The sequence below is a fragment of the Sus scrofa genome, chromosome 17 (genome assembly GCF_000003025.6).
Source record: "Sus scrofa isolate TJ Tabasco breed Duroc chromosome 17, Sscrofa11.1, whole genome shotgun sequence".
NCBI classification, from domain to species: Eukaryota; Metazoa; Chordata; class Mammalia; order Artiodactyla; family Suidae; genus Sus; species Sus scrofa.
Genome location: NC_010459.5, coordinates 59,160,539 through 59,185,518, shown reverse-complemented (window position 1 = coordinate 59,185,518; position 24,980 = coordinate 59,160,539). Strand labels below are relative to the sequence as shown.

The following is a 24,980-nucleotide window of genomic DNA, read 5'->3' as shown; positions in this document are numbered from 1 at the left end:
CATCTGTGGGAGGATGGGTGAAAGGAGCAGAGGGCTGACCGCCTGGATGGTGGTTTGACTGGTTAGCTGATGAACTGGTTGACTCTGGTCCCTCCACTGCCTGGGTTGAGACAGGAGGTAGGAGGAATTTTCTAATGGGGCCCCGTGGACATCTGCTCAAAGGAACACCGAACACCGCAGGGACTGTCAGAGTAAGCGGGGCCGATTGGACCCGTCCACAGACCTCGCAACACAAGGCAAGCACCGGCCGGCCGAGCGAGGAGGTAGAGGCCAGCCGGGCCGGGACCAACTCCGCCCAGAGTTCAGCGCTCCCGCCGACGCCCGCGAGGGGGCGGGCCGCGCCTGCGCAGCACGGCGCCCGCGCTGGCGGCCCCGGACCCTGCCCTCGGAACTGCGCCGGCGCGGTGCGCCTGGCGCTAAGGGGCGGGGTTCCGTTGCGCCGCGCGCAAGGCTGGGGCAAAACCCGGGCCGGGATAGGGCGTGGGGCCGCGCGTCGGGACGTCCCTCGCGTCGGGCCCGAGGGCGCGTGCGCACTGGGCGGCCGGCGGGGCGGCTGAGGGGCGGGGCGGGGGCAAGAGTGGCCTCCTTGCCTCTTTGTGCCCTATCGCCGCCCGGACACCGCGCAGGCCGCCGGCACCATGAAGATCTGGACTTCCGAGCACGTCTTCGAGTAAGTTTGGGGCGGGAGTGGGTCGGCGAGGGCCACGGGGCCACTGCGGGGGGCAGGGCGGGGCGGGCCTGGAGCCGCAGCGGGGCCGGGGCGCCCCTCAGGAAGCTTCCCGGCGTCGGGCCCTCGGGGGGAGCTGGGCCCGAGCCTCGGAACCCTGGGGGGCGCGGGCTCAAGGTCACGTCTCCGGCGACGCCCGGGGCACGGCCCGCAGAGGAGACGGCCTGGGACAGGCTCCACTCCGGTGACGGGGGCGTCGCCGGGCACGAGGTCCTTACCTGCGCTCGGGGTGGGCGAGCCCCCTCGTCGTCGCCCCAGGCCTTCTTGCACAGCCCCGTGGGACGCGACCCCGAGGATCCCCGAGGAAGGCGTGGAGTGTCGAGGTCTGGCCGCCAGGTTTGGGTGGAGTTGCTCACCCGGAAAGTGGATCTAGGGTGAGCCCGGGCGACCAGGAAGCAGAACTTTTCCGGCAGCTCCTTGACCTGAGGATTGGAATTTGTGGCCTTGGAATTTGAGTCCAGGGTCCAGATTGGGCTCCAACAAGCTGTGTGACCTTGGGTTACCCGGTTTCGTCCGAGACGTGGAAGGTGGTGGTGTCCTCAGGGCCTGCCAGCGCTGAGATGCCTGCGAAGCCACGTTCGTTATCATCTTTTGGTTTCGGAGAAATACTTAGGAATGAAAGTAGGCCCTAAATCGGTCGAATGTTGGGAATTAAATTCCCTTCCAGGTCTCTGATGCTCCCTGCAGCAGAACCACACATTTAGATGGCTGGATCCTTTTCTGCCTAAGCACATGGTTGGTAATCTCACTACTTTTTATTGCCTAGTCTTTTTTCTTCTTGATTTGAAATGCCGCCTTTGTCCTAAACACTGTTGTGATTTATGTTTTAATTCATTTCTGAGCTAACTGCTCTATTCCACTGATGTTGCTATTGTTGCCACACTGTTCTAATTTTTATAGCTTGGTAGTTTGTTTTAGCTTAACCATTTGATTTTGTTTTAAACAGTGTTTCCAAGGACAGTTTTTCAACGAAGCTGTAGACTTTTTACATACTCAGTGACTCAGGCACAGGCCAGAGGTCACTGGGTCCTGGAAAGTATAGAATGTTGGAATCAGAGGGAAGAGTCCTTTTCTCCCTCATGTTTACAGGCTTTCTAGCGGGGAAGACCCTAAATTTGTAGTCTTTCTGATGTTCTTTGATGGGGTCACATTCTTCACTGCTGCAGTTCAGCCCTTGGGATCACGAGGGGTTTCTTCTTTACACGTCTCATCTGGGTTTAAATGCTTAGGAGTTTTTGGCACTGTGTCTCCTTAGGCTTTTCTTCCTTAGCACTTCTTCCCTTCTTGTTCCCCATCCTCTTCCCAAGCATTCTGCCCTTCTCTTGAATGCGTCCCTCTTTTCTTCACTTTCCTTATAAATGCTCAATGAGGAGAGTTCCCGTTGTAGCTCAGTGGTTAGTGAGTCCGACTAGGAACCGTGAGGTGGTGGGTTCGGTCCCTGGCCTTGCTCAGTGGGTTAAGGATCCGGCGTTGCCGTGAGCTGTGGTGTAGGTTCTGATTAGACCCCTAGCCTGGGAACCCCCATATGCTGTGGGAGCAGCCCTAGAAATGGCAAAAAGACCAAAAAAACTTTTTTTCAATGAAATTCTCTTGTTGGCCTTCTTTTTTTTGCATCTCATCAGGGATTCTTAATCTTCTTTTTCTCTTTCTGTCACAAACCTCTCTGAAATTGGATGAAAGCTCTGGGACTCCTCCCAAAAGATGGGCCGTATTCCTGTAACTGCTGTACATGTCCTGGAAGAAGAAGCCCTGATCCTGACTCTCCCCAGATAATCTAGGCTTTTGGATCAGAATCCCAGCCTATACACATTTATGACACCCAGATCTGTTGCTTGGGCTCCAGCCTCTCTTGAACTTCAGGTTTTTGTTGCCAGTGCTTAGCAGGTGTCTCTACTCATGTTCCTGCAGGTTCTTCAAACTCAGCTTACCTCTCTCCTCACAAATCTCACAGTTTCCTATGTTTCCCTTCTTCTGTGTCTTTCCATCTTTGATTTTTCCAACAGTTCCCTCTGAAGTGTAACGTGTAGCTGGTATCCAGTCAAAGTCATTCATTGATTTCTTCAGTAAGTGTGAAAGCCCCCTGTGTGCCAGGCACTGTTCTTTGGGTTGGTTACACTTTGGTCAATAAATCAAGACACCGTTGCTGCCTTGATGAGTTAGCAGCATTCCCCCATCTTGTTTTGTAGGTGGAAAAAACTGGGCAGCTCTCTAAGCCACCACAGGGTTCTACTGACGCCCCCTTTGCATGTCTTCCAGTGTGAAGTCTTTTCACATAACTCATGAATTCCATTAACATGAATCACCGGAAGATTGTTAATTGTCTGTGTGCATCCTTTGTAATTTTCGAGCTGGTTATGTTTTCATCCGTCTGTCTTGTCCAAGCTAGGTCAACAGCAGCATTTTCAGGTTGGCCCAGAGAGGAGAGGACTAAATTACAAATACCGCATAAGCACCCTGCAGTTAGGAATTTTTTCGAGGAGGTGGGGAAGAGCTAGGTGCGAGGAAGCCAGCTGCCATGGTGCATGGCTGGATGGAGACGGGGAGGGCTCCTCTGATTTTCCTTTTAGATCGTTTCCTTGGTAACAGTCAGAGTGCTTGGCCTGTATCACCTCTGTGGGGACAGTTGATGAAGTAGCTCTGCTTATACACCTGCACTGATTGCTGATGGGGCTTGAGACTAAAATTGAATGGGGTTCATTTGCATATAACATTATAGCAAAAATGAAACACTGCAGAGAACAATACTGGTAGTCCAGGGTTTTGCTACATGAGTGGGATTTAGATTTTCCTTCTGTCCACAAAAAAATTGTCAGGCTGAATTCTCTGGAAAGTTGAAATAGATTACTGCCTACCTGTTGTGCTTTTAGAAGAATAAAAGGTAGTGCCGTGGGGTTTATCAGTGTCGTTTGAACCAGTACCTCCAGATCTTGTCTTTCATGTAGAGGAGACCTGTAGAATCGGGCTGCAGGTGGACTAAATCACTTTTACTATTCACTGTCGTCAATTAGAGGCTCTTTCGAAAAGGAAAAGGATTATCTTTTACAAGCATCTTACTCAGATAAGTGGTGACGAGAACACGTGTACATCACATCTTGCATCACCCAAGTACGTGTGCTTTTTCACGACCGTAAAGATGCTGCAAGTTCCGTGATCTCGTTAGCATTTCAGTCCTAGGCAAGAAGCACAAGCTTGTCCCGGGGAATGTTAGAAAAGAGCACATTAGGAGCACCCTAAAAACACTGTGTTGTATTGAGTGACCTTCAAAACACATCAGAATCACTCCTCTTAGGAAAGCAGTGGTTGAGGACTGACTAGGGGGCCGCTGTTATTTAGTACATTAACAGAGGAAAATACTTTTTTAATATGGCTTTTAAGTCAGTCATGCTTTGGATCTTTTTGTAACCCCTCTAAAAATCTACGTGCCTATAATTTATTTTCCTCTAATTACTTCGTTATAGCTTCCCAGAATTGGGGTTAGACAGAAGAATAGATAGTATAATGGTAACATTTTTTACTGTTTGTTTCTGTAGAACATCTGTTTTTTAAGTATTGTTGATCCACAGTGCTGTGCCCGTGTCTGCTGTGCAGCAGAGTGACCCAGTCATACATAAATACACGTTCCCTTTCTTACAATATCTTCCATCACAGTCTATCCCAAGAGACTGGGTATAGCATAGAACATACTTTTTAAATACATTTTTTTTTTTTTTGTCTTTTTTTTGTCTTGTTGTTGTTGTTGTTGCTTTTTCTTGGGCCGCTCCCACGGCATATGGAGGTTCCCAGGCTAGGGGTTTAATTGGAGCTGTAGCCACCGGCCTACACCAGGGCCACAGCAACGTGGGATCTGAGCCGCGTCTGCAACCTACACCACAGCTCACGGCAACGCCGGATCGTTAACCCACTGAGCAAGGGCAGGGACCGAACCCACAACCTCATGGTTCCTAGTCGGATTCGTTAACCACTGCGCCACGACGGGAACTCCTTTAAATACATTTTTATGAATCAGTGATTCTTAGAAACAGAACTTCCACGTGGGAATGGCCACTGGTAAGCAGGAAGAAACCGGTAAGAAACCGCTGTCGTGCTCTCTAGGTTGTTTTAACCCTTAGGCATCAACTGTACCATGTGGCCTGTGTGCCGAGAAACTGCTGGAATCTGTACATGCTCACAACGTAGACTGGGCCCTCCCCCATTGTTCAGTGTGTCAGAACTTCATTTTCCCTGGGCAAATTAAAAATAACCTGATGGGTTATAAAATGGTTTAATTCGTATGCATATTTTAAGGGTTTGATTTTGGGTTCCTGTCGGCAGCCACCCATGGGAAACCGTCACAACAGCTGCAATGCAGAAATACCCCAACCCCATGAACCCCAGTGTGGTCGGAGTTGACGTCTTGGACAGACACATAGATGCCTCTGGAAAGCTGCACAGCCACAGGCTCCTCAGCACAGAGTGGGGACTGCCTTCCATAGTGAAATCTGTAAGTGTGTCTTTCTTCCCGAAGAAATGTGACTGCTGAAGAGAAGTTTTCTAAACCACATTATAATTTCAAATAGGTTGTGGGAGCTGATTCTGAATGTCATTTTTGCATCAGTTCAAATTGTATTATAATAAACTTGAGTTATGAGTGTATAATGAATTGGAAATATTATTACAGTCTTCATGAAGCCACCTGATAAAACCTGAAGGAAGCCAGCTAATGCTCTAATCTAAAAGTTTTATTCTGCTGTTCCTACTTTACCAGCAACTTGAGGCCAGCAGTAAGCTGGGGAGGCACTGGTGGTGGCTCACTGTCACGGACTGTGGCCGGGTCGTGAGGACCGCCTGCCCCCTTTGCCCCGTTTGTCCCAAGATCTGGCCCTGCGGCCTGTGTTGAGAACGTAGCTCTGTGTCCTTGGCAGGGAGCTGGCTTTAGTGAGCCTTTGTAGCCAGCAGGAAACTGAAGCCAGTTTGTCGTGATGGGAGAGAAGCCTGCTGTACATGCATCGAGTTGTCTGTGGGGATTCTTCCTAGAAGGTGGGCCCACTCCCGAAAGCAAAGGACGCGTTTTTCAGCCGGAATGTACTGATTGCGTCCTTGGTGCGACCCCTGCCCTGGATAGTGAGGACGCAGAAGAGAGCAGGACCGGGGCTGTGGCCTGGGCTCAGCCCGGGGGTGGCACGGGTGGGTCACGCTGCCTCCCTCCCGAGGGCTGCGCTTCTGTCTGGAGGCTGCAGCAAGCACCCTCTCCCTTGGGCCCCTCTCGCTAGACGCTGTGTTTCCCCGAATATTCTGACTTCCAGATTTGGGGCTCCTTGCTCCACTGTCGTACCTTGGCGGTTTCAGTGTCCTGCACGCATTCTCAGTGGGCAGGCTGCTGGTTGCCTCTGGGAAGGGTTTTTATGTCTGGCAGTCTCATCTTTCCATGGTGTGTGAATCCTTTTACCCTGAGATGGGCCTCCTTTCTGAACTTTGTCTGATTCCTCACATTTTTTCTGAAACAGATTTTTGGTTCAAGATATTAACACATTTTTACCTTCACATAAAATATTGATACACTTGTTAAGAAAGCCTTCCTCTTCTGATTACTAATTCTGAATGTTTTACTTAGATTATTGGTGCAGCAAGAACCAAAACATATGTGCAGGAACATTCTGTAGTGGATCCGGTAGCGAAAACAATGGAACTTAAATCTACTAATGTAAGTCAAACGGTTTGGCTTGGCTTTCTCTCTTGGGTGGTTGAGATGAGTGTGTGCGCCGGGAGGTCGGTGCTCACGAGCTGCCTCCTTGCTCTGCCTGCTTGCCTCCCTGCTCCCGTGCTCCTGCTTCACTGTTTCTAGGAGACGGCACCGGATAAAATGCATTTGGATCATGTGCATCTTATTACTGTTACAATATTTTTGTCAAATTTACTGTTTTTCTAATAAAAAGGAAGCAACAAATAGAGTTCTATTCACACAGTAAGATCTTTTGTATATTTAGCTAACAAGATTTTGGTTTGTGAATTAATTTTAGAAATGTTTTTAATCTTGATTTTCAAAATGATTGGACTTTTTTTTTTAATTCTGTAGATTTCATTTACAAATATGGTTTCAGTAGATGAGAGGCTTATATACAAACCACATCCTCAAGATTCAGAGAAGTGAGTGAAAAGTGTTTTTAAACTTATTTTACAGTGTGTTTTAATTTTTTTCATCAGACATGTCTTCAAAAAGTAGAAGTTAGGTCTTCCTGAAGTGCTGTGAATGTGCTTTGTTCCAGAACTGTGTTGACTCAAGAAGCCATAATTACCGTGAAAGGCGTCAGTCTGGGCAGTTACCTCGAAGGACTGATGGCAAGTACGATATCTTCCAATGCGAATAAGGTAAGTAGGGCTGCTCCGGGCGTGCTTTCATCTTGGTTTCCAGGATGCTGTGACTTTCTTGGAGGAGCTGTCCCTGTGGGCGGACTCCGAGCCAGCGCAGTTCCCAGCCACACGGGCAGCTCCCAGTGCAGGCTCGGGGCTCCCATCCCAGTACCACTCGGACCAGCTTTTCACCTCGGGCACCTCGGTGCGCCTGTCTCTGCCGCAGCCTGCTGCCCGTGAAGCGGAGGTTAATTACCCCCGTCACGGGGTTGGGCATGAAGAGTCCACGAGATGACGCGGAAAGCGTGTGGCCTCGGGCCTCGGGCGTGCGACGCGTAGCTGGTGTCATGGCGTCAACTCGCAGCCTTTTTTCGTGACCATCCCTCACCCCACATCCACTGTAGATACTTGTCCTCCGAGTAGCCCACCCTGTGACATTATCCCATACCACAGGTTGTCCCTGTTGATAGGGATGCGTGTGTGTCTGTGCTTTATGCATGAGGAGAGTGAGATTTCTCTACACCTTCCCCGACTAATTTTTGCCCCATTGAGAATAAATGACTTCTTAAGAAGTAAGTTTAGAGAAATAGATGCCTACTGCACTGTCTTATAGCACGTTTAATATAATCATTCAGCAGCAAAAGATATTCATAGATGCCTTCTCTGTGCCAGGCAGAGTGCTAGGCTAGACGGGGGATACAGCGGGGAGCAAAACAAACCTGGTCCCTGCCCTCGTGGAGCTAAGACGAAGGCGCCATTAATCACACAGCCCGTCATTAGGAAAGGAAAAGTACCGAAAGGTATGAGAGTGTTTAATGAGTGTTAGTAAGTGATGTTGCTGCGAGTCCTGAATGAGGGGTGGGTAGGCTGTGAGGGGGCAGCCAGGAAGCACTGCAGGCAGAGGGGCTGTGTGTGCAAAGGGCCTGGGGCCAGGAGCAGGAAAAGCTCCTCTTTCTGTTGCTCGGGAGCTCCAGAGTGCAGGAGAGGGGGCTTGAAGAGGAAGTCGGGGACCAGATCTCTCAGAGCCCTGTACGGGGTTTTGATTAAAATATGCACCTCAAAAGGGAGTTTGACCTCACCCCCGAAGGGGGGCCACTGTGATCATTAAGCAAGTAAAACATCGCTGTCGCTGAATTGTGGATTCCTTTGAGAACATGTGTTTCACACGAAATAGCCAGTTTATAGATAAAGCCAGTTGCTCAAGGCATGTGGTATTTGGTAGACAACGTTAAAGAAGAAAAAGCAGAGATAAAAACAGTCAGTCCTGGTGAGGTGTGGTTGCGCTTGGACTGCTCCTTGTTACTTCCCGATGGGACTTTTATTTGACATGTGCCGGTGCTCTCACTTGGTAGCAATGAGTGTATTGGATTTTTTTTTTAAGGGCCGAGAAGCAATGGAATGGGTAATACATAAATTAAATGCTGAAATTGAAGAATTGACGGCTTCAGCCAGAGGGAGCATCCGGACACCGATGGCAGCGGCAGCGTTTGTAGAGAAATGATCCTGAACGTGGGCGTGCGCACCCGGTCCCCCAGGTCTCTACACGCTGGCGGTGTATTTATTTGCTATTTAAAAAATTCAACTATATTTTAGGTAGGATTTTTTTTTAATAAGCTGAAGAGAGGCTGTGTGACTGGATCAAAACAAAGGTGCAGGATTTCTAAATAAAAGGGATTGTCTGAAATTAGTGTTGTTGGAAATGATGTCTACTTTTGAGGATTCTAGTATTTATGTGGAAATGTAACAATATTTGAAAAGTACTTGTAAATTGGTAGTGGCGGATTAAATCTCCTTAAGGTAGAATTTTAAAGCTTTCGTGCATTAGAACTCTGCCTGGCTTTGGACCAACCCCAAGACAAAGCAGAGCCACCTCTGACACACCCACAGTTGCCCTGCTGCAGTAAACTTCCAGAAGGCGCCTGCGAGGACTCACCTTGAAGGGAGGAATCGGATAGTTGTTGAAAGACAGTAATTTGCTCTGCTGTAAATCACCATCGAAGGCCCCAGTGGTTTAACTTGGTACTCAAATAACGTTTTTGGAGTAAAAATGATCACAAAAGTAATAAAGGACTCCAGCAAAAACACCCTTTTATTGTGTTAACCGGTACTGTACTGGTTTGCCAGAGCTGTGTAACTTAGTAAAGGTGTTGCCTTCCTTGGATCTGTACTCCATGACTTGGTATGCCGCATCGTGGGCTGGTTATATTAACTGAAGAAATCAAGTCACTACCGGAATCTTGCAACACTCGAAACTTAGAAGAACAGCTGTTCACATCTTTTAGCTTTTCACATTTGCCTAACTTATAAATTGCCATGTGTCAAAATCTTGGTTCTGTAATTGCTAAAGCATGATATGTCAGGTTATTTGAATATAATTACCTTTTGAAGTAATTGTGACCACAAAAACATCTTTTTACGTGAAGAGCTGTACATCATTTGAAATTACTCAGATGATGTCTTGATCCGAAGCATAAATCCCAGGGACTTAATGTTTTTAATAATACGGTGTCACTGCCAGTTCGGGGGCGGCATCGAAGAAGAAAGAATAACTGGGTAGAAAAAAAGCGTTGACCTAAACCAACCACTACATGAATCGCTTTGCAGCTTTTATTTATGGGAAATCCTTGCTTTGGATGCCAGAGGGCAGCTGCAATCTGAAAACCAGTCCAATAAATGCATTTTGTTTTGTATCTGGTAGCAGGCAGTTAATTATCAACCACTAAAAAAAGAGTATCTTTGATACCTGGAACAGTTGCATAAAGAGTATTTTTATTAAAAGGTGATTAGCTCTTGCCTTTATTTCCACAGTGCTTAATGTGATAAACTTCTAGTCAGGTTTCCTGTAAAACAAACCAATTAATATATGTACCTAAACCACAAAAACAGTATACCAAACTGTTTAAAAACTAGTGCTTTTCTACTTAAAATATTGTTAGCTTAAGACTTGGGATATTTGTAAAAGCCAGTAAGGTTTTTGGTTATCTTTTGTAACCGGAGATAATTTTTACAATTAAAATCACATTTCAGCTAAACATTGCTGAATACTGATATCATTACATTGCCTGTGTAATTTCTGAAAATTATACTTTTTCTGAAAAAGATGTGATAATACCCTAATGATAAAAAGACTTCTGAACAAAATTTTATCCTGTTTTTTTTTTTAATCTGATCTTAATGATAAAATTCTATAAATTTTCACTTTCCAGTGTAATAGCTTTAGTTAAGTAGCTGGTACTTATGGCTTTTACATGTTAAAATATAAATAACATAAGCATTTGAGAGGGCTAAACTGGAATAAAGTGTTCGTGGATTAGAATTAGACTTACGGATTGTGGGGCATATTATCCTATTTAATATGAAAAATGGATCTTATATGAATTAAGAAAAATCTTGTTAATAAAAACTTATTTTTTAACTATGTTTTTCTTGATTATAGTTTCCTTTTAATAACTGCAGAGAGCAAACGAATTCGCTCAATTGCCTCGGGCTGCAAGCGGCACCGCGCTGGACCGGAGCGGAGGGTTTACGCCCCTTGCTGCCCGGCCTGTCTCTCGGCACCCACCCAGGGTTGTCCAGAACCTCTGCGGCTTGTCATGGGGTCGGCTCGCCTCGGCCGAGGTTCATTTTTTTTAACTGTTAACCCGGGGTGGAGGCGCCCGAGTGCTGTCAAGGTCGGGACGCGGCTCCGAGTCTCGCGCCCCCGGAGCCACGCGGTCTCACATTCCCTCCAGTTCCCTCCCGCTCGGCTGTCGGCACCGCGCCCCGCCGGGGTACTACGGAAGCCCGCGGGGCACACAGGCGGGCCGCCCGCGGAGCCAATAGGCAGCCCGAGCTGGCCGGCCCGCCCGGCGATTGGCACCTGCGGCCCGGGCCGCGCGTCCTCATTGGCTCCCGGCGGGGGCGGGTGGGGGGAATTCTGCGACCCGGCCGCACAGGCCGACCGGGGGCGGGGCGGGGCAAGAGGCGGCGGGATTGGCAGGTCCGGAGCCCCGCCCCTTCCGCTTCTCAGACCTGACCTTCCGGCAGCTGGGCCGCGCGCTCTGAGCCGACATTGACGGGTCCTCGCGATTCGACCCGACGCGCCCACTCTAGCGACATCATGGTGGCCTACTGGCGACAGGCTGGACTCAGGTAGGCCCGGGCCTTGGGAGGCGCGGACAGGTGGGGCGCGGGGAGGCCCAGCGCGGCCTGGGGTCGGAGGTCACGCCGAGCGCGGCGGGGGTGGAGGTCGGGCCGGGCGAGTGCGGCCCCAAGATGGCGGCCTCCGAGAGGGGCGGGGGGCTGGAGCCGGGGTTGGGGGGCCCAGCGGGGAGGGGCGGGCGCAGAGCCCGTGGGCCGGCACCTGCCCGCACCTGCCGCCGCCATGATCGCCTTCGACCGGTGCCATGCCTTCCCGGAGACGGCACTGCCCACGTCCTGGCCTCCGTCCTTACTGGTTGCGCTCAGTTTACACCGTAGAGGTAACACAGTTACATCAAGTTGGAGAACCGAGGAGCGGAGAGACCTCTCTTGGTGTGACTTATGTCACCATACCTGGCCTTTCTTTCCAGCATCCGGGTGAGGCCTTGTACAGTGTCACGCACATCTTCTCGGTTGTCATTAGCCCCTGTTGCTCCCACACTTTTTCGTGGGTACAACGGGCGAGAGCCCCCTCCGAAGCATAAAGAGCACGAGGTGAGCGGCGCCTCCTGGGGAGCTCAGGTGTGGAGCCCATTGGAGGACATGGCTTCTGGCGAAGTGGTGGCACACTGATTCCTTACCCTGGGCACCCACTCGAGCGTCTCACCTGGCTGAGGCTAACGCACCTTGTTACTCGACCAGATTAAGTAGCACCTTCTAGTGGTGACCTTCTGGGAGCATGTGACCCAGGAGTTTCCTGACATTCAAGGTCAAGCCAGATCTAGAATTGGAAGGCTCTGGTCCCAGTCGCAGGTAGTGTTTATCAGGCACCTACGAGGAGACAAGTGCGGGCATCCCTGCTTTCCACGCTTTGCCTCTCCTCCTTCCTCCCACTAGTGGGGCCAAACTTGATCATCCTTCTGTTCTGTTTTGTTCTGTTGACTTGAATAGGTGAACAAATGAGCCAATTTTTTGAACAGCCTGAAGGTCACCAATTAGTAGGAGTGAAAGCAGGAATTAGAATTCCTACCTCTGGCCCAGAAAAACAAATCTGAAACATGAGAAAATAGTCAGCGGCCCCCTCCTCCCCCCCACCTTCCTGTTTTCAAAAAGTGTAAAAAGTGAGCTGACATCTTTTGGAAAATAAGATGTTGATGGGAGTCCATCTACCAAACAGGAAACAGGCTGTTGGATATTTTGCCAGAATTGATGAAGTTCTCTAAGGACTTCTCAGTTTCCTTTAGAAACCATGATTGGAAGGTGTTTTCGGTGGCAGACTTCTGAAACAGAATCCAATATCCTCGGGAAAACCTTTAAGTAATTAATTAGAAGTAGAACTGTTTTAAATCAAAACAGGTTTTTTCCCCTCTTAATTATATATACTTTGCCCTGTAAGAATAATAAAAGAAAGGAATTTTAAGTAGAGGGGGGGCACCTGCTCTTGTCAAAGTAGCCTCTGAAGATTTAGGACTCTTTCCTGTGCCAGAGGATTTTTTTAATACCTGTGCATCTTTTATGTTAATATGTATTAAAGAGAGAAAACAGTTCAAAGGAGAAAAGCCAAAAAGCCCCCATTCTAATACCGGTTACGATTTGGATACATTTCCTTCTGGTTTTTTTCTCTGTATAGATTCCTTGTGGCATTCGTCATTTTTTAAATTCACTTCTACAATGATGTGTAAATCAAACCCAAAGTAAGAGCCTAAGAAGAAAAAAACACAGTAACCTAGCCAGTTGGGTTGGCTCACTGGTAATTAGCTTTATATTGTCTGTCATTTTCCCTCAGCTACATCCGATACTCCCAGATCTGTGCAAAGGCAGTGAGAGATGCACTGAAGGCAGAATTCAAAGCGAATGCCGAGAAGACTTCTGGCAGCAACGTTAAAATCGTGAAAGTGAAGAAGGAATAATCTGTAAGTGACCGATTTATTTAGAAACAGTTTTTTGAGCACTTCTAAAAACCCAGGTAATTTTAAATTTAAGTTCTGTCCATTTTGGGTCATTCAGAACATTTAGAAGCTAGTTAGTGGGGGGAGTTCGCTTCATGGCTCAGTGGTTAATGAACCCGACTTGGAACCATGAAGATGTGGGTTCGATTCCCTGGCCTCACTCAGTGGGTTAGGGATCCGGCATTGCTGTGGCTCTGGTGTAGGCCGGCAGCTGTAACTCCAGTTAGCCCCCCCCTGGGAACTTCTATATGTCAGGGGTGTGGCCCTAAAAAGCAAAAAAAAAAAAAAGGTTAGCAGTTAGCAGGACAGTCATTTGAAGCCTGCAGGTCATAGGATTCCCAGGGCATAATCAAAGAATGTCATTTCAGGCCCCTGACAAGCAGAAGTAATTGCCACATTGATTTTAGGTAGAGAGCCATCTTATTTTAATTAAATCCGTTTCATTTGTCTGCACAAAATCCAGTAATTTGGAGGATAAGCTCCCCACTTTTGTAAGTGCCATTGGAATTGCATCAGAGTTGAGGAGCGTGAAGAATTGCTGCTCTCCAAGTTTTGTCTCCTCCACATGTACTAATGTTCTCACAACTTCCTGAACATAAAGGCCACGAGAACAGGCGAGGGTCCTGCTGTTTTATCAGGCAGTAAAATCAGCCAGACCCTGCGGAGAAGACTGCTTTGCTAAATTTATCATGTCTTCAGAGTTTGATTCATTTTATTTCTCCAAAGATGTTGGCAGTGCAAAGTTAAATTCTGAGCAATAAAAGACAGTTTCGTACAATTGATAAGTTCATACTTCTGTGCTCCAAACAACTAAAGCGATTTGATCTCTACACCGATTTCTTGACATTGTTATTTCAAAGGTAAGTAAAGCAAATTACCAGAGAGATGTTTTTCAGATTTAATTTTCTTGTTTTGCCTTAAAATAAGCCTCAGACCCACAGTAGCAAGGAAACGTGATACATATTAATCCTTTGGCAGCTTGTGGTTATGAGCAATTTTACTTATTGGAACTGTCTCCCCTAAGCACTTTTCATTTTCATTTTGAATTAGTAAATATTTTATTACAAGTCTGGAGATGCGAGGTTTTGAATTTAGCCCTTTTTCTCGGGCTCTCTGTCTAGTCTCATAATTCTGAGGTTGGGTTGTTTTAACAATGAGCTAACTGAGAAAAATCACTCGGCAGCCTCTGACTGTAGCATGGATGTGCCAAACTCTGCATCGAACTCCCTTGACCTTGCGTCGTCCTTGGGGCCGGGAAGTAGTGTCCAGCTCTGGTAAACAGAACACTGACCATTCTCTGTCTGCCTTGTAGTGGACAAAGTCCCCGCCACCTCAGTGCAAGGGATTTAGCATCTTTTAAAGGCAGAGCATTTCTGTATTGCCCGGGGGAGTGTTTGGTTTTTCTTAGCAGGGAGGGGCCCCTTCGGCTAAGACCGCGGCCGTCAACCAGCGCTTTTCGCAGCTGGAGCCAGGGTTTCTCACCCCCGGGCCCTGAAGCCACAGCTGTGCAGTGCAGTTCCTTAGGAGGGAGTCATTTCCCTCTTCAGGTGGGATTTTCAAGAAAAGACAAAGGACCAGCAACTGCATTTTCTCTTTTCCTCCTAGACCCTGACTACAGCTTGAAGTGCTGCGTGTTCAGTGAGGAGGTGTGGGCACGTGTCGTGGCGGATTGAAAAGGATGTCACCTGGGGAAACACACACATTCCCGTCTTGTGCATAGATTGACAATGCCAATAAAGTGAAGCATGGTCACTCTTGCTGCTGGTTTTTGGTTTCTTTCGGACTTTTTCTTCGTAGGAACTGGCTGCACAACTGCAGGATTATGACCATATGAAGTGGGGTTGTTTTGTTTTGTTTCGTTTTTTTGTCTTTTTGCCTTTTCTAGGGCCACTCCCGCGGCATATGGAGGTTCCCAGGCCAGGGGTCCAATCGGAGCTGGAGCCACCGGCCTACGCCAGAGCCACAGCAACGCAGGATCCGAGCCACGTCTGCAGCCTACACCACAGCTCACGGCAACGCCAGATCCTTAACCCACTGAGCAAGGGCAGGGACCAAACCTGCAACCTCATGGTTCCCGGTCGGATTTGTTAACCACTGCGCCACGACGGGAATTCCATGAAGTGGGGTTTTTTTTAAAAGGGGGAACAGAGGGCATTTTGAAAATGTCTCTGAATGGAAAGCTCTATTTTTCATGACATTAAGCGACAGGGTTAGGCTCTGTCACTGAGGCGCTCCGGCCCCTTATCTTTGAGCCGCAGAAGTCACGTCAGCAGCGGGCAGGGAGTTGTCCACTGGCCTCGGCCCGGGCAGGCAGCGGGAGCTGGGTGGTGCTGCTCGGCTGAAGGAAAATGATTACCCGAAGCCCAGATGAGGAGAAGCAGTCCTAAGTTGTTCTCACTGTTGCTGTGAGGTTAAAACCTGTGGAGAATAACGAGGAATGTTGGGATTCTCTCAGCACGGATGCATTTCATGTTGTTCCATAAGTCGGTCATTTCTCATAGGGAACGAGGCAAAACCGCTCAGTCGCTTGCTTACCAAGTGGATGGCTGAGCAGAGATGAATATCTAAGGTTCTTTTTTTTTTTTGCTGTTGTTGTTTTAAGGGGTTGAATCAGAGCTAGAGCCACCAGCCCATGCCACAGCAACGCGGGATCCCAGATCCACTGAGCGAGGCCTGGGATAGAACCCGCATCCTCATGGATACTAGTCGGATTTGTTTCTGCTGCACCGTAGTGGGAACTCCGAAAATCTAAGGTTCTTGACCGCAGGTCTCAGGTGTGATAATGACAGCAGCTAGATGTGATTCACTTACTCCTTAGATAGTCATGGGTGAGGAATTGTCGCAAATGCTGTTTTTCTCTCTTTGAAACTTGGAAGCACTTGGCTGAGTAAAACCACTGCGAAGTTCACTGCTTGATTCTTAACTGTTTCTGGAGTACGGAGAAAGACATCTGGACAGGAAATTCTGAAACACCGTTTAGCTTCTGCCCCAGGACCAGTTCTCACCTTGGCACGCGAGCTCCACAATAATGTATCAGGGCCACTCAGGCCCAAGATGTCTTTGTCCTCGGCTTCTGGAGGGCACTTTCTGCCCTGGGACACCTGGCCTGTAGGTGTGATCTGTTCTCAGCATAGCGCACTCAGGAGGGGCAGGGGTGCTAGACTGAAGCTGCTTACAGCCTCTTGCAAGGGCCCTGTGCCTCACACCCTGGGCTGGTTTTGAAGTCAAGGCCCTTCAGTAGTCAGTGCTTTGATCCCAAGGTTAAGGCACCAGGAGGCATCTTTCATTTACCGGGACAGGGCTAAATGAATCACAAGACTGTCAGGCCTTTTTGATAACAGATGCGTAGAGTAACTGATAAGCACAGGGCTAAATTATTTCCAGCCACGTTCGTTAGAGATTAGTCGTGTCTTAGGGAGGCAGATGGGATCCTCAGAGGTGAGACCTGGGGACAGGCCTTGAGAATAAGGGAAGGATTTGAGTGACGGACAAATTCACTGCTTGGTAAAGATGCTCTGAGGCTCTTTCTCTGTGATGAAAAGAATCCTAAACTGATAACTACAGTGTCCTGCCTCACGCCCTCCCGGGTAGCTGACCGGGCCGCTGTGCCCAAATTCCGGGGGAGGGGGGCAGGAAACCAAGTCCAGCGGTGGGTGTTTATCACGAACCACTGGAGGGATCTTTGAGGGGCTCCGCCTCTCCATTCACACAGTGCTCGTGTGTGTAACTGAAGGAATCGGACAGGTGCTGAGAGTCTGTCCTACTGTCTCAGCCTCCCAGAGACCCCTGTCGCCGTGGCAACCGTGTGGCTAAAGGAACAGGCTCCTCGCAATCAGAGGGGACAGATTTCTTTCTTTCCTTTTTTAATCTCTTTCTACCATACCAAAGAGTAGGATGGTGAGATGCATTTTGAAATATTTTTAACTACTCAAATTAATCAGTCTGGGTGGTTAGGCTCCAAGAAAAGGAATTTATTTGGTCTGAAATGAAGCAATTTGGCCATTTAAAACGGAATTTCTTTGTGCTTTAATGATTACTATTGAGCAAACAAAAATCTCTACAGTAATATAAATCAGCAGGGTTTTTTAAAATTGGATCTATATCCGTTCTTGCCTCTATTGAATTGCCTTTTTAGATCTGAGAAAATGAAAAAGGGCTCGAAGAAGCATGTGTATAAACTCTTCCATAACGACAGGTTCTGAGTCTTGTTAGCGTCTAAGGAAGTTAGGAACTTCCAGCAAAGAGTAGTTTAGATGCAGTTTCTTATTAAATCTGCTTTTGTTTTTAGTGCTTCTTGAATCGCAAGTAGAAAACTTTTTTTTTTTTTAATTATGTAAATAGAAGGCAGGTCATGATACCAACAACAAGACTTCATTTTCTCTTGGTGCAGATTTTAGTTATTCCGTCATAACACATGCGTGAAAAGAGTGATGTTTCTCAAAATGAGCTACCGTCGGCCGTCCACCAGCTACCTCCTTACTGCAGATTACAAAGCAAATCCAAAGGTGAGAACCTGGTTGCCTGCCCGTAAATATTTCTCGCAGCAAGGGTCCCTGCATCCTCCCATCCCCAGCTACCCATGGGTCAAATAGCGTAGCTCCATGGTAATTCTAGAAGGCCATTAACACCCTATGGCGCCGGAAGGGACGGCAGTGCTGCATGTCAGAAACAGGTAAACTGTAATTAAGAAGTTATGGGTGATTTGATTACGCTCTTGTGTATCTGGTCCTGTAGTAATGTGAGCAGATTAAAATCATGTTATGGTTAAAGCTATGGCATCATGCAGACATTGATGGCAACTTCTGCAATTAATTGAACTGTAAAAGTTCCCTAATGAGACAACGTCCTCCGTAACCACCAAGGACACGGCAGCCGCCACGGCTCAGTTCCGACATTTGAACGGTTGCCGGTTGTGCGTGTGCCCTTTGCATAGAGCAGAGCGGCCGTAGAGCCTTTTCAGGAGGTGATTTTACTGAGTGAAAGGGAAAAGGGCCTTTCCAGATAGCCTTTACCAGGAAAACCAAAGATGAGGATTAATGGATTCCCAGAATCAAGCATTAGTAAGAAACTGGAAGTATATATAAAAATCGAGCTATTCAGACATAAAGATGAGAGGATTGCATGTCATTTTGGTTTTTTATTTTCTGCCCAGGCTGTTTTGGGGGGAAGGACTGCCCCTCTTCTTCTCTCCCTTTTCCCCTTTGCAGTTAGTACTCTGAAGTGCACACAGGGCCCCCACAACTTACGTTTACCTTGGTAGCTCCCCCACACCAAGCAGGCACCTGGCCTTTTCCAGAGGCCGGCAGGTGTGAGCAGGTGGGATAGGAACAGAACTTGCAGGCCAGGGCTGCCGCGTGGACTCAGCGGCTCACCAGTGCAGCCGAGCGCCTACAGCCTAACCTCAACCCCTGTCCGCGCCCGCGGTCCTGAGGCCCAACGGCGCTGGGCTTACCTTAAGTACCCAATCCAGATCTCTGGACAAAGGGAGCGCTCTGGGAACAATTCACTTGGTTTTTAAAAACAAATGGCCAGCCGTAAAGCCCTCCTCCGTCCCCACCACCCCACCCCCGCCCCCTGCGTGCCCTGTGTCAAAGCTCCCCCGTGTGTGGTTTGCGGTGCTGCAGTGCCGGGTGGGCTTGGGGCTCCTGCGGGGATCCGCTCATCCTGAGTGACTCCTCGCAGCAGCCCCCCCAACACACACAGCTGCTCTCGCCGTTAATGTCCCAACGGGTCCACCTCGGCCTCCGCCGCCACCTCCTCGTTCTCCTCCAGATCCGCTTTGGCATCCTGAAACTGTTGGTACTCTGACACCAAATCGCGGATGTCACTTTCGGCTTCGACAAATTCGCTTACGTCCATCCCCTCGCCCGTGTACCAGTGCACGAAGGCCTTCCTCTTGAACATGGCCGAGAAGTGCTCAGACACCCTGCCGAACAGCTCCTGGATGGCCGTGCTGTTGCCGATGAAGGTGGCCGCCATGCTCAGCCCCCGGGGCGGGATGTCGCACACGGCCACCTTGAGGTTGTTGGGGATCCACTCCACGAAGCAGCTGCTGTTCCTGGTCTGCACGGTGAGCAGCTGCTCGTCCACTTCCTTGGTGGACATCTGCCCCCGGAAGATGCAGGCCACGGTCAGGTAGCGGCCGCGGCGGGGGTCGCAGGCGGTCATGGTGTTGCGGGCGTCGAACATCTGCTGGGTGAGCTCGGCCACGGTCAGCGCGCGGTACTGCTGGCTGCCCTGGGCGGTGAGCGGCGCGAAGCCGGGCATGAAGAAGTGCAGGCGCGGGAAGGGCACCATGTTCACGGCCAGCTTGCGCAGGTCGGCGTTGAGCTGGCCGGGGAAGCGCAGCGACGTGGTGACGCCGCTCATGGTCAGCGACACCAGGTGGTTGAGGTCGCCGTAGGTGGGCGTGGTCAGCCTCAGGGTGCGGCAGCAGATGTCGTAGAGCGCCTCGTTGTCGATGCAGAAGCAGGCGTCGGCGTTCTGCAGCAGCTGGTGGATGGACAGCACGGCGTTGTAGGGCTCCACCACCGTGTCCGACACCTTGGCCGAGGGCATGACGCTGAAGGAGTTGAGGATGCGGTCCGGGAACTCCTCGCGGATCTTGCCCATGAGCAGCGTGCCCATCCCGGACCCCGTGCCGCCGCCCAGCGAGTGCACCACCTGGAAGCCCTGCAGGCAGTCGCAGCCCTCGGCCTCGCTGCGCACGGCGTCCAGCACGCCCTCCACCAGCTCGGCCCCCTCCGTGTAGTGGCCCTTGGCCCAGTTGTTGCCGGCCCCAGAGTTCCCTGTGGCACAAGGGACTGGGTTACCTCCCGTGGGGCAGAGGAGGGGCGGGGCGGGGCCCACCAAGAGGCACGCCCATCTCCTCCTCATGGAACCTTCCAGAAAAACCCACCGTGGACAAAACTGTCGGGCCGGAAGAGGGCTCCCAGTCTGCTGGATCGGATGCTGTCCATGGTCCCAGGTTCCAAGTCCACCAGGACGGCTCGGGGCACGTATTTCTTACCTGAGGAGAGGAAGAGGAAGCAGTCAGTAACCGTGTTTTTCTGAAGGTTGATGTTTCGTCAAGATAGGACTTTGTGACCCCGGTCCGGAAAAAAAAAAAAAATAGAAAACTACGAGGTGTCTTGGGTAGAAAGCCTTGAAATGGTATCTTTGACCCCAGCAACAGTCACGCACATCTGTAAACTGCGTCACCAGTAACCTTCCCATCCTTGGTGTGTGTGCTGTCTTGCCCATGGCAGAGATTTTGTTCCTGTGGGAGATGGTTCTGCTTTTCACCGAAACACCAGGAGGGAAGACAGCAGCCTACCGTGGGCTTCGTTGTAATACACGCTGATCCTCTCCAGCTGCACGGAGCAGTCCCCGCGGTAGCTCCCAGCCCCGTCGATCCCGTGCTCCTCGCCAATCACCTCCCAGAACTGAAAGCAGAAGGAGAGGTCGGTGTCCGGAGGGCCCCTGTCCAAGGCCGCGGGGCTGCCAGGAGTGGAAACAGCTAGGGCCTGCTTCCCTCCGAAAGACGATCTGGGGGGGCCCTTTCCTAACCGCCCTCCCCAGGGCACAGTTTAGTCTGCCTCTGCTACCCACGAAGAGGAAGACTGCAGGGCTCCCGGCATGGCTCAGAGGAAACGAATCTGACTCGCATCCACGAGGACGAAGGTTCGAGCCCTGGCCTCGCTCAGTGGATTAAGGATCTGGCCTTTCTGTGAGCTGTGGTGTAGGTCTCAGACACGGCTTGGATCCCGCGTTGCTGGGGCTGTGGTGTGGGCTGGCGGCTATAGCTCCTGTTCAACCCCTAGCCTGGGAACCTGCATATGCTATGGTGAGGCCCCAAAAAGACAAAAAAGAAAAAGAAAAAGAAAAAAAAAGATGACGATTGCATTCTATATCTGCCTGAACTACTTCAGTAAACTGGCAACACAAAAAATATTAAATTGGATTTGGCTGCTAGTAAATTCAGGCCTTTGTATACGTTAATGCTGTTCTTTTAGAATTTCACGTCAGACAGTCTAGCTCTTGAGTTTCACCTTGTACTGCATCCAGCTAGCCAAGTATGGATCCCATGACATGAAAATAAACTGAATTCTTCTCTGATTTCACAGTAATATCTCATTTCACTTTGCAGGTTTATTCTCGTGCAGTTTTCCGGAAAGCCCATAACTGGGACACCTCTGCGCAGTTTTAAAGGGTGTGCGTTTTTGATGATCAGGTGTGCACACAAGGCAGAGCTGTTCTCTTGTAACGATTTGAAACACGTTACCCTTCCAACCACATGTACAGTGTCTGTTAACACAGATATGTGCCAAGCTCTTAATATGGAAGCAGTTACTGGAATGGCCCCTTTGCATTACCCTGGAGAAGCACTGTTAAAAGCACAATGAAGGGGTTCCCTGGTGGCCTCGCAGATTAAGGATCTGGCCTTATCATTGCTGTGGTTTGGGTCGCTGCTCTGGCAAGCGTTTGATCCCCAACTGGGGAACTTCTGCGGGCGCAGCCAAAACAAAACAGAACAAAGCGTAATGAAGACATACTCATTTACATTAAAATCCCTAATCGTGTTTTCCCAACCGCAACTTGTAAATGATGGCTCTGCTCTGGCCAGCGTCTTGCTAACAAGACTATTTTATAGTAAATCACCAGCACTGCTCAGGGTGTAAGAGAAGAAATTTAAATTCTATGCCATCACAGATTAACGTGTCTTAAAAGTTCGTACAGCCCCAAACAGTAAGTTGTTGCTGGGGCTCTAACTCCGAGACGCCACAGTTCTGGAGTAAGAGCTGGCACCCTGTCCAGCCCGCACTCCCTCAGGAGGTGCTCGGTCCATAGTATCTTCCGACCCCGGCCCAAGCCTCCCACTGCTCTGTGTGTTGTCGTTTTGAATGTCTCATCACTGCGGCAGAAGGCGGACAACGACTTCTTTTCAAGCGGCAATTTTCTGTGCCCCAGGTTTTAAACACCTGAATTAAAAGACTTTCCTTTTTTGTCAGAGCCGCATTGTTTTACAGTCGCCAAAAGGTGAAAACAATCCGAGTGTCCATTGACAGATGACTGGAGAAGCAAAACGAGTATCCCCACTGCAGACTTATTATTCTGACACAGGCTACAGCAGGGATGGACCCTGAGGAGATCATGCTACGTGGAAAAGGACGAATCCTGGGAGTTCCCTGCTGGTCTAGTGGTGAGGGCACGAATACCATGGCAGCCAGGGTTCAATCCCTGGTCTGGGAACTGAGGTCCCACACCAAGCCGCTGCACGCCACAGGCAAAAGTAAATAATAAACAAAAATAAAAGCAAAAATGAACGAGCAAGCGAAAAGGACAAATACTAACTGTTATGTGAAATCACGAGCGCTGTCAGACTCTTAGAGACAAGGGGGAATGGTGGTTGCTGGGGGTGGGGAGGGAAACGGGGCGTTGGTGGGTAAGGGGTGCGGAGCTTCAGTCTGGCAAAAAGAGCATTGTGGGGACTATGTGGCCCACAGAGCACATACCCTCCTGAGCTACACACCTAAACATGGCTATGACGGTGCATTTTTATGCTATGTTTTCCCAGTTTAATTTGTGTACGTTTTACTGTAATTAAATGTTCAGTGCAATTCATGCTGGTAAAAGTAACTTCAGATATAGCAGCGGGAACAATCAGACTTGGTGGAACTTGATTACAGGTGATCATCTTCACATTAGGATTGGCGACCCTGGGCTCTCTCATCTGGGTTTTGCTGTTGGCCAACAGAACGAGATAATTTATAGACAATTTCAGGGGGCAGGAGAAAAACGCATTTCTATTCCAAAGGGTACGTTTCCTTTTTTGTGTTTTTGTTTTTGCCCGAGCCCATGGCATGAGGAAGTTCCCAGGCTGGGGACTGTACCAAGCCACAGCAGTGATAACGCGACAGTGCTGGATCCTTAACCCGCTGAGCCACACGAGAACTCCCCAATATATTTCTTTTTTTTTATTTTTATTTTTCTCTCTTTTTTTTTTTTTTTTGGTCCTTTTTTTAGGGCCGCACCTGTGGCATATGGGAGTTCCCAGGCTAGGGGTCAAATTGCAGCTGCAGCCGCTGGCCTACACCACAGCCACAGCAACGCCAGAGCCAGTCTGCATCTGCGACCTACACCGCAGCTCGGTGCAACACCGGATCCTTAACCCACTGAGCGAGGCCAGGGGTCGAGGCTGAATCCTCATGGATACTTGTTGGATTCTTAACCCACTGAGCCACAATGGAAACTCCCTCCAAAGGATATATTTTCATTACTTTTGCTGCTAGACACAAAAAAACTTTTAGATTTACCTCGAAATTTCTGCTGCATTCTAAATAGAACAGTACTTGATCTTTTCTATAACTTTATAACATAAACACGGGAGAGGAGGGAAAGATAGCTGATACAACATACAAATTTTCCCAAGAAACTTGGAAAAACTGTTTTGAAATAAATTACGGTTTTTAGATATGAAAACATCATTGCTAAGGTGACAGAAAGTAAAAATGACGGACAGGAGTATTGCACACCTGTAACTGTCAACAAAGTGAACATGAATTAAACTAACCCTTTAAGCCTTCCCCATTCCCTGTGTCTCTTTAACCAAAGGCACTGTTTAAATAAGTCAGGTGCTCGGCGGGCGCTCCGGTCCGCTGGGCTCGTTGGCCCCGGGCTGACGGCGGGTATCCTAGTTGGCCAGCCTGTGGGCCGTGGAAGGCCAGCCCTAGTCGTGGAACGACTGTCCTTACCTTGGATCCGATCTGGTTACCACACTGGCCGATCTGAATGTGGACAATTTCACGCATCCTTGCTTTGTGTCTGAGTCTAAGATCTTCAGAGAGTGCTCAGCCTCTGAGAGACCCTTCACTGCTGGGAGCCCCACACAACTCTGGTCGTCGCTGGGATGGGACCCGGGACCCAGCTACCCTTCCAGTGAAACCCAAGGGTGTGTCCAGCCCGGAGGCCCGGCCCCAGCCCTTCTGTCATCCTTGCGGAGGGGGTGGGGGCTTTTCCTCTCCCGCACAGAATAGTGCCGGGTCATTTCCTAGAGTTCAAGGCCACAGCCTGCCTTTCTGCATGGGCGTCAGGGACCTGCTGGTGAGGCGCCTAGCTCCCTGGGGTGACCAGAAGCGCCTCCGAGACCTTGCCCTGTCCAAGCCAGCTGTGTTATAGGAAACCCTTCTGTCTAAACGTCTTTCTTGACAGATGAGGCCACGGTCTCAGAGCCTGAAGTGACTTCAGGACTGTCATACAACCAGTAAACCTTCTCCCCCCCTCCCTCAGGAACCCGCCATGGCTCCCTTGTCCTCAGCCGTGCTTCCTAAGCCATCTGAAAGCCACAGGTGGCACTGAGGTGACTTGGGGCCAGGGAGGGGGGAGGGGGTGCATAGGCGGACAGTTTTTATTCTTATGTTGTATACTGTAATACCCATAGAAAAAAGTTGACTGCAGTATTTATAATAGTAAGATAAGAAACATCTTTCTGAACTTAGCCAAATTGGACAGGGTAGTTCTTGACTTTGGGAAACTAGAGTCAAGATACTGGCTTGGGGTTCCTGTCGCGGCGCAGCAGAAATGAATCCCACTAGGATCCATGAGGTTGCGGGTTCGATCCCTGGCCTCGCTCAGTGGGTTAAGGATCCCACGTGGCTGTGGCTGTGGCATAGGCCGGCAGCTGTAGCTCAGATTAGACCCCTAACCTGGGAACCTCCATATGCCGCAGGTATGGCCTTAAAAAACAAAAACAAAAAACAAAAACAAAAAAACACAATTGAACTCTCTGGCTTGCTCCCCAGGCCCCAAACTTCCTTCCCAGTACAACCTCCGGACTTCCGTCCTGAGAGAGCCTGTGTGGTGAGGGTTCTAGAAGCCCC

The 24,980-nt window shown here is 49.4% G+C and overlaps 3 protein-coding genes across 7 annotated transcripts; 2 read left to right on the top strand and 1 right to left on the bottom strand.

Moving 5' to 3' along the window:
- Nucleotides 441–10,476, top strand: PRELID3B (PRELI domain containing 3B). Of its 2 annotated transcripts, none has more exons than NM_001113697.1 (6): nt 441–670; nt 5,039–5,207; nt 6,318–6,407; nt 6,780–6,850; nt 6,970–7,072; nt 8,436–10,476. In NM_001113697.1, exons 1-6 carry the CDS (start codon nt 639–641, stop codon nt 8,553–8,555), a joined length of 585 nt encoding a protein of 194 aa, NP_001107169.1. In that variant the 5' UTR covers nt 441–638; the 3' UTR covers nt 8,556–10,476. The 2 variants fall into 2 exon arrangements, with proteins under 2 accessions (NP_001107169.1, XP_013840970.1); XM_013985516.2 differs by having other exon boundaries at nt 536–670; nt 5,012–5,207; nt 8,436–10,472.
- Nucleotides 11,031–22,434, top strand: ATP5E (ATP synthase, H+ transporting, mitochondrial F1 complex, epsilon subunit). 4 transcript variants are annotated; one of them, XR_002339823.1, is made up of 4 exons: nt 11,031–11,185; nt 12,960–13,086; nt 17,513–17,627; nt 21,251–22,434. XR_002339823.1 is itself a non-coding variant. In XM_005673060.3 (3 exons), the coding sequence occupies exons 1-2, from the start codon at nt 11,154–11,156 to the stop codon at nt 13,081–13,083; spliced, it is 156 nt and encodes a 51-aa protein (XP_005673117.1). In that variant the 5' UTR covers nt 11,032–11,153; the 3' UTR covers nt 13,084–13,086; nt 14,728–14,879. The 4 variants fall into 4 exon arrangements, 2 of the variants coding, with proteins under 2 accessions (XP_005673117.1, NP_001106919.1); XR_308912.3 differs by lacking the exons at nt 17,513–17,627; nt 21,251–22,434 and adding exons at nt 13,849–13,982; nt 14,728–14,879; XM_005673060.3 differs by lacking the exons at nt 17,513–17,627; nt 21,251–22,434 and adding an exon at nt 14,728–14,879 and having other exon boundaries at nt 11,032–11,185.
- Nucleotides 17,134–24,099, bottom strand: TUBB1 (tubulin beta 1 class VI). Its single transcript, NM_001113696.1, has 4 exons — nt 23,856–24,099; nt 20,438–20,546; nt 20,021–20,131; nt 17,134–19,910 (listed from the first exon to the last, which is right to left on the bottom strand). Exons 1-4 carry the CDS (start codon nt 23,910–23,912, stop codon nt 18,838–18,840), a joined length of 1,350 nt encoding a protein of 449 aa, NP_001107168.1. The 5' UTR covers nt 23,913–24,099; the 3' UTR covers nt 17,134–18,837.

Excerpts from the sequence above, each read along its gene's own strand:
- ATP5E (XM_005673060.3), top strand. The coding sequence starts at position 11,154 with ATGGTGGCCTACTGGCGACAGGCTGGACTCAG. Across the intron at positions 11,186-12,959 it reads TGGCGACAGGCTGGACTCAG|CTACATCCGATACTCCCAGA; the intron begins GTAGGCCCGGGC and ends ATTTTCCCTCAG.
- TUBB1 (NM_001113696.1), bottom strand. The coding sequence starts at position 23,912 with ATGCGTGAAATTGTCCACATTCAGATCGGCCAGTGTGGTAACCAGATC. Across the intron at positions 20,547-23,855 it reads GTAACCAGATCGGATCCAAG|TTCTGGGAGGTGATTGGCGA; the intron begins GTAAGGACAGTC and ends TTCTGCTTTCAG. Across the intron at positions 20,132-20,437 it reads GTATTACAACGAAGCCCACG|GTAAGAAATACGTGCCCCGA; the intron begins GTAGGCTGCTGT and ends TCCTCTCCTCAG.
- PRELID3B (NM_001113697.1), top strand. The coding sequence starts at position 639 with ATGAAGATCTGGACTTCCGAGCACGTCTTCGA. Across the intron at positions 671-5,038 it reads ACTTCCGAGCACGTCTTCGA|CCACCCATGGGAAACCGTCA; the intron begins GTAAGTTTGGGG and ends TCCTGTCGGCAG. Across the intron at positions 7,073-8,435 it reads TATCTTCCAATGCGAATAAG|GGCCGAGAAGCAATGGAATG; the intron begins GTAAGTAGGGCT and ends TTTTTTTTTAAG.